This window comes from Eretmochelys imbricata, chromosome 5 (genome assembly GCF_965152235.1).
Source record: "Eretmochelys imbricata isolate rEreImb1 chromosome 5, rEreImb1.hap1, whole genome shotgun sequence".
In the NCBI taxonomy this organism is placed as follows: domain Eukaryota; kingdom Metazoa; phylum Chordata; order Testudines; family Cheloniidae; genus Eretmochelys; species Eretmochelys imbricata.
In genome coordinates, this window is record NC_135576.1 from 35345413 (window position 1) to 35362918 (window position 17506).

At 45.1% G+C, this 17506-nt stretch overlaps 1 protein-coding gene across 1 annotated transcript in view; it reads left to right on the forward strand.

Annotated features, from left to right (window-relative positions):
* Positions 1-774: 774 nt before the first annotated feature.
* The window catches only part of IL31RA (interleukin 31 receptor A), a 70409-nt gene continuing 53677 nt past the window's right edge, over positions 775-17506 (forward strand). Inside the window, 1 exon segment of the mRNA XM_077817246.1 lies at positions 775-1063. Coding sequence (XP_077673372.1) covers positions 775-1063 — 289 coding nt within the window.

Sequence of the window (17506 nt, forward strand, 5' to 3'; positions counted from 1 at the left end):
TGACAAACAAAAAGGACTTAAGCGGGTAGTGGTTTATTACATCAAAAGTCTTAAGTTCTCCAGATAGAAATTATTGCACCATCCAAACTGAATTCCTGTCAGTGGTTAAATCTGTAGAACGCTTCCAATATTAGTTATAGGGGAAGTTTGTGGTCGGGACAGATAATGCACCTTTGCCATGGCTCTTTCAATTTTAGGTGAATGGAGGAACTGCAGTGCTGTGATTTTACTGTTGCACACAGACCTGGCTATAAGCACGATAGTGCTTGATGCCCTGTCCAGACTGCTTTGTTGGGAGGCTAATTACAGACACTACTGTAATAAAAAGAGCAAGGAATTTGTTCAAGAGAACGTGTGTACTCAGCAAGAGATGTCTGTCTCCCTTCACATCATGTGTAGAAGTACAAATGTTCTTGGTTCATCCATTGGAACAGTGCATGTGGAGGTTGCAGGAATGGACTGCAGAATAGCTAAAAGTTTCCCAAAGGGAGGAACCTGATATCAGCATACAGTGTGATTGGAAAATCATTTAGCAAATGCAACCATCTTGGAAGGTAGCATCACCTCAAATAAAATAAAAGCTTTCTGGTCACAGTGGAAAAGCTTGCACTTTAAAGATTAAATACTGTAGGGGTGGGGGAGACTAGCAGATTGTAGCAGAAAGGAAAAGAGAGGTTCTGAGGTTGTCATGATTTTAAAACTGCTGAACACTTTGGGGTTTCAAAAACTTTAGCCAAGCTAAGGGAGAATTTCTACTGGGGAAATGCTGTCAGGATGCAGAGATTAATTCCCTGCATCAATGTGATGCTTGAATTACAAAGAACTGTTCCATTAGACAGGAAGAGCTCAAATGCAGCCAAGTGTTATGGTGCACTGGTTCAGTGCATTGCTATTTATGTGCTTGGGCTTCTGCCTGAGACTGAGGTTGACAATGAATATTTGCTGGTGCCTACTGACTACTTCACAAAAGGGACTGAAGTTTGCCCAATAAGAAACCAAGAGGCTGTGAAAGTAGTAGTGGTTCTAGTGAAGGAATTCTCATCAGACTTGGGGTCTCTCCTAGGTGAGTTAAACTCAAATCAGTGGAGAAACTTTGAATCCAGAGTGTTTCTGTAGGCTTGTGAGATTCTTGGAAGTGACGAAAACCACACCACCTGACAATCTGGTGGGATGACTGAACTATTCAATCAATCTGAGGGTTCAAAAGGCTACCGTTAGTGCTGTTGTACAGAGGTAGCCTTCTGAATCCTAAGACTGATTGAACTATTCAGCCATCCTAAAAAATAAGCAGGATTGCATTAAAGATACCCGACTGTATCTGTTTCTCCCCTAATGAAAACAATCCATGGAGACTTGAACCTATGCTAACCACTTGGATCAAAAAGGGTAATGGTATCTACATCCTTGCAAACATAGTCCTTTCCCCCCCTTGTTTTGTACCCCCTGCTTCAGTCACATTATGCCTTCCATAGTTTTGTGATGCTGAAGGGTGGATCGTTTTCCTGAATCGGGGCATAAGTCTTTTAAAAAACAGTATACCTCAATTTTATCAACACGACTCCTATGAATGCCTGGTTGTATGAACCATTTTTCCCTGGGGGTGGGAGGGAATCACAAAGTGATACTGAATAACAACGTAACATCCTTTAAAAAGAAAAGGAGTACTTGTGGCACCTGAGAGACTAAAATTTATTTGAGCATAAGCTTTCGTGAGTTACAGCTCACTTCATCAGATGCATGCAGTGGAAAATACAGTGGGAAGATTTTATATACACATATATACTGTATTTTCTATGGAATGCATTCAATGAAGTGAGCTGTAGCTCACAAAAGCTTAGGCTCAAATAAATTTGTTAGTCTATAAAGTGCCACAAGTACTCCTTTTCTTTTTGCGGATACAGACTAACACGGCTGCTACTCTGAAACCTGTCATTATGCAAGGCACTGAATTTAGCCGTATGGAGTGGAAATCCATCAACTTCATGAAAAAACTCATACAGATGCAGACAGACATCTTCCTTTCCAAATGCAAACAGATGGACATCATACCAAAAGGACTGAAGGTAAAAAATCCATTACAATCTACATACCACACAGACTATGCTGACAGATTGTGCCACACACTCTCAAAGAAACTGCGAAACCACCTGATCAACAGCCTGTACAGCAAACTGGGAAAGATTAAGAATGAGCTCTCAAAACTGGATACTCCCATAAAAAAACAACCCTTCACACAAACTTCCTCGTGGCTGGACTTTACAAAAACTAGACAAGCCATTTACACCACACACTTTGCTTCTCTACAGAAGAAAAAGGATACTAAACTATGTAAACTACTACATGCTTCAAGGGGCCACAACAGTGGTTCCCATAACCCACCGAGCAATATTGTTAATCTATCCAACTATACTCTTAGGACAGATTCTTCTGTTGGGCTATCTCGGGGCCTCTCCTTCTGCCCCTCCACCCCCACGAACATGATACGTTTCTGTGGTGACCTGGAATCCTATTTTCGACGTCTCCGACTCAAGGAATATTTCCAACACACCGCTGAACAGCATACTAACCCACAGAGACCTTCCTACCAAGACTACAAAAAGAAGGATTCTGGGTGGACTCCTCCTGAAGGTCGAAACAACAGACTGGACTTCTACATAGAGTGCTTCCACCGACGTGCACGGGCTGAAATTGTGGAAAAGCAGCATCACTTGCCCCATAACCTCAGCCGTGCAGAACACAATGTCATCCACAGCCTCAGAAACACAACCCTGACATCATAATCAAAAAGGCTGACAAAGGAGGTGCTGTCATCATCATGAATAGGTCGGAATATGAACAAGAGGCTGCTAGGCAGTTCTCCAACACCACATTCTACACGCCATTACCCTCTGATCCCACTGAGGGTTACCAAAAGAAACTACACCATCTGCTCAAGAAACTCCCTGAAAAAGCACAAGAACAAATCCGCACAGACACACCCCTAGAATCCAAAGCAGGGGTATTCTATCTGCTACCCAAGATTCATAAACCTGGAAATCCTGGACGTTCCATCTCAGGCATTGGCACCCTGACAGCAGGATTGTCTGGCTATATAGAATTCCTCCTCAGGCCCTACGCTACCAGCACTCCTAGCTATCTTCGAGACACCACTGACTTCCTGAGGAAACTACAGTCCATTGAGAAAAGGAGTACTTGTGGCACCTTAGAGACTAACCAATTTATTTGAGCATGAGCTTTCGTGAGCTACAGCTCACTTCATCAGATGCATACCGTGGAAACTGCAGCAGACTTTATATATACACAGAGAATATGAAACAATACTTCCTCCCACCCCACTGTCCTGCTGGTAATAGCTTATCTAAAGTAATCATCAGGTTAGGCCATTTCCAGCACAAATCCAGGTTTTCTCACCCTCCAACCCCCCACACAAATTCACTCTCGGGGGGGTGGAGGGTGAGAAAACCTGGATTTGTGCTGGAAATGGCCTAACCTGATGATTACTTTAGATAAGCTATTACCAGCAGGACAGTGGGGTGGGAGGAGGTATTGTTTCATATTCTCTGTGTATATATAAAGTCTGCTGCAGTTTCCACGGTATGCATCTGATGAAGTGAGCTGTAGCTCACGAAAGCTCATGCTCAAATAAATTGGTTAGTCTCTAAGGTGCCACAAGTCCTCCTTTTCTTTTTGCGAATACAGACTAACACGGCTGTTACTCTGAAACCTACAATCCATTGGTGATCTTCCTGAAAACAGACTCCAACGAGAGACTGCTGAATTGAAATTAATTTGCAAACTGGACACCATTAAATTAAGTTTGAATAAAGACTGGGAGTAAAACTATTTTCCCATGTTTATTCCCCTGGGTGCCGCGCTCATCCCACCCCCGTTGCTCACACATTCTTGTCAACTGCTGGAAATGACCCACCTTGATTATCACTACAAAAGGTCTTTTTTCCCCCCCTCTCCTGCTGGTAATAGCTCACCGTATCTCGTTACAGTCTGTATGGTAACACCCATTGTTTCATGTTCTCTGTGCATATAAAATCTCCCTGCTATATTTTCCACTGCATGCATCCCATGAAGTGAGCTGTAGCTCATGAAAGCTTATGCTCAAATAAATGTGTTAGTCTCTAAGGTGCCCCAAGTATGCCTTTTTTTGTGGATATAGACTAACATGGCTGCTACTCTGAAACTTAACATCCTTTCCCATTCCAATTCTTTCAATGTGTTTGAAATCTCTTTGCAGTAGTTTGACAAAGGGAAGAAAGCATCCTGCAACTTCTGCTGTACCTACTGTAATTTTGAAATGTTCAGTTTTATTAACTTGATTTAATTAACTCAATTCCTCATTAGTTCATAAAATGGGGGTGAGGGGGTTTCTACTGTAAAACACTTCTAAGCTTAGAAAAATGTATATGCAGTGAAAGGGGGCACCATTTTTTGTTATCGTTTCTGGTTTACAGTGTTGATGCCCTAACTACCTAGTCAGTACTCTTCTTCCCCCTCCTCCCCGTAGCTGTGGTGGCCACGGACCTATGCCCGGGATACCAGCCTATGCTACGGGGAAATGACCTGGCACTGCCATCTCTCCTGATCTTATTCTGAGCGGGAGGGACAGAGGGGCTGTGGTGGGGGGAGGGAGGGGAAGCCCCGGCGCCGGGCCAGGGCCATCACGGCTCGCGTAGACTTAAGTGTCCAGTCGTCCCGCGCGTGGAGACAAGCTGCGCCCTGGAGAAAAGACACCCCCGCCCCCGGCAGCTGTTTCATTTAAGGTACGTGATCTGTCGGCAGCTGCCTGAGCCCGTCCAGCTCTTCGGGGCTCCCGGCAGCGGGGTCCTGTCCCTCCCCCGAGGGCGGCATATCGCAGCCTCAGCCCGCGGGCCAGCGCTACCCCCAGCAGCCCCACAGCTGGGCGTTGTCCTGGGGGCGCCGAGCTGAGGAGCGGCGCGGGCCGGGCACGCTCGGCGGCGGCTGTGCCCGAGGGGCGCTGTCTCCCCGCGCAGGGCCCGCTCCCTGGCCGTTATCCTCAGGTGAGAGCGCGCGCGCGGCCCCGCCTGTCACCCCGCGCGGCGGCTCCAAGCGCCTCTCTCAGCGCAGGGCGGGTTGGCGCCTGGGCAGCGTCTTGAGGGGCGAGGCTGGTGCTTGTTGCGGGGCTTGGCAGGTTTGTCAGCTGGATTGGAGGGATGCCCGGGGGCTGGGATCCACTCAGAGGCGGCGTGTCTCGGGTGGGTTGGAGGGATGCCCGGGGGCTGGGATCCACTCAGAGGTGGTGTGTCTCGGGTGGGTTGGAGGGATGCCCAGGGGCTGGGATCCACTCAGAGGCGGCGTGTCTCGGGTGGGTTGGAGGGATGCCCGGGGGCTGGGATCTACTCAGAGGTGGTGTGTCTCGGGTGGGTTGGAGGGATGCCCAGGGGCTGGGATCCACTCAGAGGTGGTGTGTCTCGGGTGGGTTGGAGGGATGCCCAGGGGCTGGGATCCACTCAGAGGTGGTGTGTCTCGGGTGGGTTGGAGGGATGCCCGGGGGCTGGGATCCACTCAGAGGTGGTGTGTCTCGGGTGGGTTGGAGGGATGCCCGGGGGCTGGGATCTACTCAGAGGTGGTGTGTCTCGGGTGGGTTGGAGGGATGCCCAGGGGCTGGGATCCACTCAGAGGTGGTGTGTCTCGGGTGGGTTGGAGGGATGCCCGGGGGCTGGGATCCACTCAGAGGTGGTGTGTCTCGGGTGGGTTGGAGGGATGCCCGGGGGCTGGGATCCACTCAGAGGTGGTGTGTCTCGGGTGGGTTGGAAGGATGCCCCGGGGGCTGGGATCCACTCAGAGGCGGCGTGTCTCAGGTGGGTAGGAGGGATACCCCAGGGGCTGGGATCCACTCAGAGGCGGCGTGTCTTGGGTGGATTGGAGGGATGCCCCGGGGGCTGGGACCTTTGTAAGGTCTGAGTGTCATTTTTGGAGTGTGGTTGTACACTTGCTCCAGAGACTTCACCTATCCTGTTCTTTCTCTCTCTTTGCTGCTTTTCCTCTTTCATTATGTCTACTATCAGTCTACCATGCTCCTGTAACGCTGTGGGCACACTGGGTGTAGCTCTAGCTCCTATTCTGAGGAAGAGCCTCTTTGTCTTGTCACCACACTGACACTTGGTCACTTCTCCAAATCTCACCTGAAAATCTTTCTTAAGAACTCTGATTGTTTGAACTCTGTTTGTTATTTAACTCTGTAATCTCTTTGGGATGTAATTTATATGAAAGATGATGTATAAATGCTAGTTGTATTGTGTTGGTTTCCTAAGGCATAGCATTCATCATATATGGAGGAAAATGCTAGTTTCTTAAATGTCCAAACCCCCAAGGCGCAGCATTTCTGCACTGCTGGATTTTGTTTCCTAAATACCCTCTGCTCCCTAGGGTAGATCCTGGCACTGGAGGTGGTGCACTCTCTCTTTCTTTTGTCTTTCCTTTTATTTTTTTTAACTATTTGTCTTTGGGTCCAAACAGGAAAAAGTGTTACTTGTACTTTGCTTAGTAACTTCCTATTTCATTATAGCCTCCTTCAGAGGGGGAAGGAGGATGCACTTCTTTAAAGAGAAATCCCTGTTGTACAGTTACAATAAAGTAGACTTATGAACAGTGGTGTTTCTGTTAAATCTTCTAGGATGTCTGGTGTGGAAAAGTAACTGATCTTTGCTGTCTGTGATGCCTACATGAGTTCAGAACAGTCTAGAATAGATAGCAGTCTCCTTTGGTGCTGAGCAGCCTGATTATATTTTTGGGTCTGACCAGAGGATATATAAGAGGGTTGCAGCTTAAGCAACTATTCAGTTTTTTTCACTGCCTGTATCAGTAAAAGTTGAAATTCAGCTCTGTCACTAGCTGTCAGTCTCTTTTTGAGCACCATTTTTCTGAAAAGTTTAATTGCTAGTTTTATGTAGTGTAGGCTTTTTGCCAGATGTTTGTAGCTTAGGGCATTTTGGTTTTGCTTATGATTCTACTGAGCTGCTTCTGGCTGTTGTGGAGCATCTAGACAACTCATTTCTATAATGATACATTTCAGAGTAACAGCCGTGTTAGTCTGTATTCGCAAAAAGAAAAGGAGTACTTGTGGCACCTTAGAGACTAACCAATTTATCTGAGCATGAGCTGTAGCTCACGAAAGCTTATGCTCTAAGGTGCCACAAGTACTCATTTTCTTATAATAATACAATGTCTAGAGCAGAAAAACATATTTGGTGCTGCTGTGCCTTGGGGAGGAACACATAATGAGTTGATGCTTGAATATAAGGCTTTCACAAACACCACACGTAGAACCTAGGAAAGCATCCTTAAACTTTCCCTTTAGAGTTGGTTACGTGGGTGTTGTCTTCTGAAGTGGATTGCCGAAAAGAGTTCATGACTAGGTTCCTGTTTCAATCTATAGTTAGCTACTGGGTGCCAGGTGGGTTTCATGCACAAAGGAAGCATGATGTGCAAGAACTTAACTAAATCATCTTATGGGGCAGAGTCCAATGCTGAGGGTCATACTAAACTGTCCTTCGAACATGTGGCTCCCCCCAGTTCAGCCCAGGGAGTAAGATGGGGTTAGCTCCAAAATCAAGCACCCCTGGAACACTGACATAAAATCCACACATCATTTAAGTAATTTAGGGTAAGTCTTTGCTGCAATTAAAAACCCACAGCTGGTCCATGCCAGCTGACTTGGCTCAGGCTGTAGCCTAAACTCTGGGATCTTCCCATCTTGCAGGGTCCTACAGCCCAAGCCTGAATGCCTGCACCATAATTAAACAACTCCTTCGCCCAAGTTGGCTGAAACAGGGCAGCCACAGCTGTCTAATTTCAGTGTAGACGTACCCGTAAGACTGTTTTTCAGCAATATTGTTCCTTCTTACAGATAAAGGAAAAGAAATAATGAAGATAAGAGTTTCATGACACTCTTTGGTAGCATGATCAATGTTATGTAGAAAACCTGACCTGAGGAAAAGCTTAAAAAAACGACGAACAGACAAAACAACAACACTGGACATGTTTAGTTTTGAGAAAACAAGCCTAAGGGAAGACTGATAAGTCTTCAGATATGTTAAGGGCTGTTATAAAGAGAATGGTAGTCAATTGTTCTCCATATCCACTGAAGCCAGGACATGAAGTAATGGGTTTAATCTGCAGCAAGGGAGACTATAATGATAGTTAAAGACAAATAGGCTTCCAAGGAAGGCTGTGGAATCCCCATAATTGCAGGTTTTTAAGAACAGCTTAGATAAACAGCTGTCAGGGATGGTCTAAAATTATCAACATACATAAGGCAGCCATACTGAGTCAGACCAATGGTCTGTCTAGCCTAATATCCTGTCTTCTGACAGTGGCCAGTGCCAGATGCTTCAGAGGGAATGAACAGAACAGGATAAACAGGATAATTCCTCAAGGAATCAATTCTGAAGCACTTAGACAAGAGGAAAGTGATCAGGAACAGTCAGCATGGATTCACCAAGGAAAAGTCATGCCTGACTAATCTAATTGCCTTCTATGATGAGATAACTGGTTCTGTGGATGAAGGGAAAGCAGTGGACGTGTTATTCCTCGACTTTAGCGAAGCTTTTGACACGGTCTCCCACAGTATTCTTGTCAGCAAGTTAAAGAAGTATGGGCTGGATGGATGCACTACAAGGTGGGTAGAAAGTTGGCTAGATTGTCGGGCCCAACGGGTAGTGATCAATGGCTCCATATCTAGTTGGCAGCCGGTATCTAGCGGAGTGCCCCAAGGGTCGGTCCTGGGGCCGGTTTTGTTCAATATCTTCATTAATGATCTGGAGGATGGTGTGGATTGCACCCTCAGCAAGTTTGCAGATGACACTAAACTGGGAGGAGTGGTAGATACGCTGGAGGGTAGGGATAGGATACAGAGGGACCTAAACAAATTGGAGGATTGGGCCAAAAGAAATCTGATGAGGTTCAACAAGGACAAATGCAGAGTCCTGCACTTAGGACAGAAGAATCCAATGCACCGCTACAGACTAGGGACCGAATGGCTAGGCAGCAGTTCTGCAGAGAAGGACCTAGGAGTGACAGTGGACGAGAAGCTGGATATGAGTCAACAGTGTGCCCAAGAAGGCCAGTGGCATTTTGGGATGTATAAGTAGGGGCATAGAGAGCAGATCGAGGGACGTGATCGTTCCCCTCTATTTGACATTGGTGAGGCCTCATCTGGAGTACTGTGTCCTGTTTTGGGCCCCGCACTACAAGGATGTGGAGAAATTGGAGAGAGTCCAGCGAAGGGCAACAAAAATGATTAGGGGTCTGGAGCACATGACTTATGAGGAGAGGCTGAGGGAACTGGGATTGTTTAGTCTACGGAAGAGAAGAATGACAGTGGGGGGATTTGATAGCTGCTTTTAACTACCTGAAAGGTGGATCCAAAGAGGATGAATCTAGACTATTCTCAGTGATAGCAGACGACAAGACAAGGAGTAATGGTCTCAAGTTGCAGTGGGGGAGATTTAGGTTGGATATTAGGAAAAACTTTTTCACTAGGAGGGTGGTGAAACACTGGAATGCGTTACCTAGGGAGGAGGTGGAATCCCCTTCCTTAGAAGTTTTTAAGGTCAGGCTTGACAAAGCCCTGGCTGGGATGATTTAGTTGGGATTGGTCCTGCTCTGGGCAGGGGGTTGGACTAGATGACCTCCAGAGGTCCCTTCCAACTCTGATATTCTATGAATTATTTGGTGATCCAGGTATACTTGGTTCTGCCTCAACACAATGGGCTGGTCTTGATAACCTCTCGACATCCCTTCCATGTCTCATTTTTATTCATAGATTGGAAGAGGTAAACAAACTCTCATACTTGTTCAACACCCAACAAATTTCCTGATTTTTCCCACACCCCAATCCTCTGAGCCAGCCTGGTGAAAATGAGTGAGGGTGGGGAGAGTGAGCGACTTGGGGGGGGGGCAGGAATGCAGTAAGCATGGAGCGGGGCCTCAGAGAAGTGGCGGGGCAAGGGTGTTCAGTTTTGTGCAAGTAGAAAGTTGGCAACCCTACTCCTCGCTATAGGCCAGTTGGGCAGAATTTTGACAGGGGCAGCACAAAGCATATCCCTGATACAAAGGCTACTTCCCTGCAAAATTTCAAGTCCCTGATCCAAAGTATGGTGACATGAGAGCTGTTCAAAGAAGATCCCTAAAGAATTTTCTAATGTGCAAAACAATTACATATCCCTAACCTAGTTCTCAAAAATGGCTAAACTGTTTGGGCTGAAATTTTCCAGAATAATTAGGTCTGAGGTAGATAACTAGCATGTAAAATTTCAGCCCAAACAGTTAAAGTTTGGCAGAGGTATAACCAATTGAAAATAGAGTTTTATAATAGAAAGTGTCAGGCTGCATTAGTAATAGACAGTACTAGCCGTCCAGCCTATAATAATAAAAATAAGTTTTAATTGGATATTAAACTTTAATTCTTCAGTGCTTAAGGCAGTCTTTAAGCTTTAGAGATTTGGAGAGGATTTCTTTGCAGGGGAAACTAACCCACCTCTGTCTGCTGCAGAGTTGTTTGCACCTTCTTCTGAAGCACCTGGTGCTGGCCATTCTTAGAGGCAGGGTACTGGACTATGGATTTGGACCAGTATGGCAGTTCCCATGTTCAGGTACCAGCCATGTGGCCATTTTTTTTTTTCGGTAACACTTTTAATCAAAGACCTGTGCAGAATGAGTAATTTGATTCCCAGATGAAGAAGGGCATATGCTGCCAACAGAGGTTGTCCTCTGCATGAGTTGGTTCATCATCTTTGGTGTCAGCATCCACCTACCACGTTTCGTGGGGTTGCTGAAAGTCTTAAACTAACTTTTGTGGACATTCATAATCTCCATACACTTCTTTGATTCATGCTTCTGAAACTGTTTCCAAGGTATGGGAGGTCAAATTCTTCCACACCTAGAATTTTAGTGAGGATTGTGTATATCCTGCATAGGGAGAACCAAGCATCTGGAATTCCTTGGGCTGGCCATTAGGCATTACTTTCTGATTATTTGGGGTGGCTTTTTGAGGTAGGGAATCCAATTAACACTTTATGCCTGGAGCAGTAGGTACATAAGCTGTCTTCTGCAGGTGGCATTGCTCCTTCCATTTTATAATTAATCTCACAACCCCTATAGCTGCTTATTTTTGAGCTACTCCTATAAATTTGGCAATTGAATCTGGCATAAAAATAGCTCTTGATCTTATTGTAGCTCTTAATGCTTTTTTTGTCGCTAAATATAGTTATTCAATGACTTAAAACATCAGGGGGAAATCTGGTTATTCAACTTTGTTTCTTTTAGTTGAAGGATGTAAAATTCTAACTGTTAACCAGTTGATACAAAAATCTGTTGTACATATTTAGCTGAAAAGTCTTAATTTACTGGAAAAGCAAATACAGTAAATTGAGAACAAATTTTTCCCACATTTTTGTATGTGCTGTTAGTGATTAAGAATTTGCAAGAGCAAAAAGTAGAAAAGAGCTACACTTCCCTTCGTTGTTGAATACTGGCTGCTTATCAAGCTCTTTCATACAAACAGTTACACACATACTTATCGCACAGAGGCATCGTCCCCCCATGTATATAAATGTTTGCCAGATTAGTGCCACGATAATTGTAATGAGTTCTTTGAAAACATTTTACATTTAACAAGGTAGGCATTTCTAATGTTTATAAACCTATTTATTTAGTACTAATTGAAGGAATCTAAAGTTATGTTCATAGTATTTGAACACATGGTACAGGAACCACCCCACTTACTATTGAAAGACAGCCTCTGATGTAGAACAGAACTGTTTGATAACACCACTATCATTATGCAGTAGTTTATTACATGAAGTGATAAATGACCTCTGGGGGTTTTGAAGAATGTTTATTTTGAGCTCTAACCCTTTACTTGAAGGGAGTGCCATGTCTTTAACAAAGACATCCTGTATCCAAAATATTAGTAATTAAAGTTAAATACATGTTAACAAAAAGAAACCAAGAATTTTAAGCAATTGCTCAGATTTAGTTCTCTTGACTCTTGTAAAGTTCTCCAGTCATTATAGTGTGTTCCAGGGCAGATTACCTTAATTTCTTATTTACAAACAAACTAAAAAGCGGAGAACGTTAACAAGCAAAAAAAGTTACAAGCCCATTTCTCTCTTCCTCATTTGCAGATCTCTCTTTAAGGCAATGGTATGTGCTAATGCAAGACTTTGAACTAGTACAACAAAAATGTAGGTTTTGTTAGCTTCTGCAAATCTTTCCCCTCCATCTAACATTTAAGATTTATTAACTATTTCTACAAACGCAATCAAAACCTTTTTTTGGTTTGTATTTCAGTGCAGTGTCTGCTATCCCAAATATTGCAGTATGTGGATTCCTTTGCATGCCTTATAATACAAACTCTCTCACCTATCTCTTATTCATGCCTCAGCAAAAGTATCTCTTGCCAGGAGGATTCTCAAGTCATTCAGATGGTGATTGAGTCCCAGTAGATTAAAGTCAGCCTTTTGAATAGGCAAACCAGTGAGGACGTTGATCAGAGATGCAAGCCTGGAGGCACTCACATAGGAACAAGGGATCTGGTCCAAACAGTAGAGCAAGCACAGCATAATTTGGCTAAGCTTAGGGCAACCTGATATGTTCTCAAGGCTTTACTCACATGTCTTGATTCCCCTCATGCTCTGATTGTGACAGACAACACCCAGCCATGTTATATGTCAACAGACAAAGGGGAACAAGGTCTACAGTTCTGCAGAGAGAAGCTCACTTCCTGTTGACTGGGCAGAGAAGAATAAGCAGTCAATTCACTCCCTTCACTTCCATGGGAAAATGGAATGTTAATGGCCTTCTGGCTCATCAGGCAAAACTTAGATAAATTCAGAATGTGAACTACACACAGAGGTGTTCCATTTCCTGGTAAAGAAATTTGGTCGACTAGCAACAGATGTGTGTGTTTGCCTACCTACATGGACAAAGTTTCAATGTTCTGCTCTTGCTGATGGGATCATAAAGCAAAGCCAACAAGTGCCTTATTACAAAGATGATCAAAAGGGACTCATATATGCTTTCACTCTCTTGTCCTCTCCTCACCGTAATGCTAATGAAGACCAATAGCAATACAGCACTGGTAATTCTGGTAGCCTCATTCTGGCTAAGGAGATCTTAGTTCTTTGATCTCCTTGACATGGTACAAATACCATATCCCTTCTGGGCAGTAGATATTACAAAGGCCAATCATACATCAGAATCCAGACAGTCTGAATGTAGATGCTTGGTGCTTAACCAGAGCCTCCTAAGTTGAAGAGGTTATTCAGAGAGCCAATAACCACTATTTTAGCTTCCAGAAATAAATCTACAATTTATTAAATCGTCTACCTGTTGAAGGACCAAGTTAAGGCTTACCCATTGGTACCAGGACAAAGATCTCACCCCCACTACTACATAGGTGCCACAGATTCTCACATTCCTTCAATATGGACTCAGGCTAGGCCTGGCAGTTCAGACTCAAAAGTCAAGTTGATGCTTTGTTTAGCATCCTTAGTGGAGTAGACAAGTAGAGACTTTCGTCTTATCCAGATATCCAGTGGTTTTTCTTATGAAAGCATTCACTTCCTGAAATGCATGAAGTTCTTTTATGGGATCTTACCTGGTTCTCAGTGCTAGTGAGGCCCTCTGTTTGAACTACTCCTGAAGGTGCCTCATTAATGTTTAGAAAGTAATGTGGCATTTTTGATAGCAATCATGTCTGTTTCTTCTTTGAATGCTTGCTCATGTCCATTCCATATTAGGTGTGTGTGCTCATCACATGCACCGGTGCCGGAAGTTTTTCCTCAGCAGTATCCATAGGGGACCGACTCTGGCGCCCCCTGGAGTGGTGCCCGTATGGTGCAGTATAAGGGGCGCTGCCAGCTCCCCCACCTTCAGTTCCTTCTTGCCACCAGTGATGGTGCTGGAACATCTGCTGCTTCGGCTAGTGTTGTTTTGTCCTCTGTTCTTGCGAACTTTGAAAACCTGTAATATAGCTGTATATAGTTATCCTTAGCAGTAGTTCTCAACTCTTTGTTAGTCCCAAACGGGACTTAGTCGGGGGACGGGGCATGCTGTCGGTTCTCTGTCAGGATGCTCTCCGTCTATGGGACTTGTGCATCAACCACGAAATTCACCTGGAAGTTTGTCACCTCCCCGGTGTCAAGAATACTCTGGCAGACCAGCTCAGCAGGGACTTCTCCTCTCACCATGAGTGGTTGCTCCATCCAGAGGTAGCATGATCCCCCAAAGGTGGGGAACTCACCAAGTGGACCTGTTGGCTACCAGATAGAACAGGAAATGCCACCGGTTTTGTTCTCTGCAAGGTCTGAGTAAGGGCTCCCTTTCTGATGCCTTCCTCCTGGCGAGGCCAGGGAGCCTGATGTATCCGTTCCCTCCGATTCCACTCATCATCAGGGTCCTGTCAAAGATCGAGAGAGACAAGGCGCAGGTGGTTGTTATCATCGCAGCGGGGCTCGCCAGCATTGGTTTGGCATGCTCAGGAGCCTGCACTCTGACCTCAAGTCCCTCCACCTCTTGGCCTGGATGCTGTGTGGCTGAACCTGGAGGAGCGGACCTGTTTGGAAGGAGTCCAACAGGTCCTCCTGGGGAGTAGGAAGCCCTCAACTAGGTTGATTTACCTGGCCAAATAGACTAGGTTTTCCCGCTGGGGTTCTGAATGTGGCATCTCTCCCTCGTGTTCTTCCATATAGGCTCTCCTTGACTACCTGTTCCATTTGAGGAATCAGGGCATGGCGCGCTCTTCCATTAGAGTGCATCTCACGGCTATTTCCACTTTTCACCTGCTGATCCAAGGACAGATGATGATTTCCTATGACATGACTGTCAGATTCTTGAGAGGGCTTGAGATACTCTTCCCACAGGTACAGGCTTCTGTCTCATAGTGGGATCTTAACTTGGTCCTCGCTAGGCTCACTGGCCCACCCTTTGAGCAGCTGGGTTCCTGCTCCTTGTCCCACCTGTCATGGAAGGTGTGTTCCTGGTAGTGGTGACGTCAGCGAGACTGGTCTCTGAAATTAAAGCCTTGTCCTTACCGCTGTACATGGTCCTCTATAAAGATGAGGTTCATTTGTGGCCCCACCTGGCCTTCCTGCCAAAGGTAGTGTCCATTTTCCATATGAACCAGGACATCTTCCTCCCAGTATTCTGTCCCAAAACCGCACAAAACCAGTGAAGAGAGGCGTCTTCACGCCTTGGACGTCTGTAGGGCCATGGCTTTTTACTTAGAACGTACAAAGCCTTTCTGTAAATCTCAACTCTTCATCGCTTCAGCAGATAGGTTGAAGGGTCTTCTGGTGTCCTCACAGAGGATTTCTCATTGGATTACCTTGTGCATAAGGACCTGCTACGACCTGCGGAGGTTCCACCATAGCTGATTGTCAGAGCCCACTCGATGAGAGCACAGTCATCTTTGGCGGCCTTCCTGGCACACATGCCTATCCAGGACATCTATAGAGCCACAACATGGTCCTCTGTCCACACGTTTACTACTCATTGTGCCACCACTCAGCAGGCCAGGGATGACACTGGGTTCGGCAGAGCTGTGTTGCAATCTACACATCCGTGAACTCCTACCCACCTCCGGGGTTACTGCTTTGGAGTCACCTAATATGGAATGGACATGAGCAAGCACTCGAAGAAAATAAAGTTACCTTTTCCAGAACTGGTGTTCTTCGAGATGTTTTGCTCATGTCCATTCCATGACCCGCCCTCCTTCCCCACTGTCGGAGTTTCGGGCAAGAAGGAACTGAGGGTGGGGGGGAATTGGTGCCCCTTATACTGTGCCATGCTGGCACAACTCCAGGGGGCGCCAGAGCCGGTTCCCTAAGGATACTGCTGAGGGAAAACCTTACAGCATTGGTGCATGTGGTGAGCGCGCACACCTATTATGGAATGGACATGAGCAACACATGTCGAAGAACACCAGTTACGGAAAAGGTAACTGTCTTTTCTGCATTGGAGGCTCTTTTCCTGGAACCTCAATACTGCACCTTCCATAAAGCTACAGTGGTACTTAGTATGAAGACAGGGTTGATTCTAAAGACTAGCTCCAGGCTCCATAGGGCACAGGAAATTTATTTTTAATTCCTTCTGCCCAGCTCCATCGTGTCCAAAGGAGAAATAGGGGCATACTTTGGATGTCTGTAGAAATCTCACGGTACAACTCAGGTCAGAAAGACACATGCTTTTTTGTGCTTTTATTGGTGCCAGGGAAAGGAGGCTTCAAAATCCTCCATATCCAGGTTGTTTAGATATTGTATCTCAGGAACATGTGAGTCAAAAATCCAAAACTCCACTTTCCAATATCTGAGGTCATGTCCCTCAGAACTGTGGCAGCTTCATGGGCAGAATGTTCATACGCGGAAATCTGGAAAGCAGTCATCTGTTCATACCACCTTCAAATTCTACAAACTGGACATCCAGTCATCATCTGATGCTGCCTTCAGTAGACAGGTGTTCCTCGCTGTAGTATACCAGTAACTGTCATGAAAGGGTCATCCCCTTTCACTTCTGTATGTAACTGTATATAGTTCCCCTCCTAAAAGGACACTGTTATGAAACTCCAGTTTGTCAGGAATCTGTGGACCTCATTACAATATGGATAGGTTATCTGTGCCTTATCTGAACTTTCCTTTCTTAGAGCAATAAGGTCCACAAACCCAACCCACCCTGAATGTTAATTGGGAAAAGAGAGAGGATTATTAATTAGTACTTCATTGGTTATTCATTGACTTCATTGAAATTTTCAGATAAAACATGGATAATTTTCCTAATCCCTGTTGAACACACAACCACCATTAATGGGGAAGAGTTGCTGACTGCAGATCTGAGTGTCACAGTCTTGCAGCTGAGTGGTTGGAGCTGCCTTGATTTATGTGAAAAGGGAAAAGCAACCCAGCTTCCAGATTTGTGGATGGCCCCAAGCAAAAAATGTTTGTCTCTAGTTGCTAGCCCTGCAAACTAAGCCTGTCATCAGAGAGTCAAGTGGATCACCACTAGCAACGTTCTGCAGGCCAAATTATACTCTCTAATGTCTGCAACCATGTTATGTTGAATCAGTGATACTCAGACCTCAGTGGTTCAGGAGCCAAATTAGCCATCAACATTACCCAAAAGAACCAGAGTAGTGTGAATTCATTGTTTCATTTACTATTTTTTATGTATTATTCTTACAGCAAGTATTATTATTTTATCAACTACAATTGGTTAATAACATAGTAAAAGCATAGCTGTAAGACACACATAAAAGAGCCACTTGCATCTCTTGAGCTCCAGTTTGAGTATCACTGTGTTAAATGGTCTTGCACAGGTGAAACTGGTTGAAACTTATTTAGTATCTTTTTCTTTTGCGTCAACAATGAAATAAAATTCAGCTGTCTCTGCAGCTCTAATGGGAGAGAAAAGTCAAAACTGATCTGTTGCTAAATTCTGTGGATATGCATCTAAAATTGCATCAGTCCACAGTGAC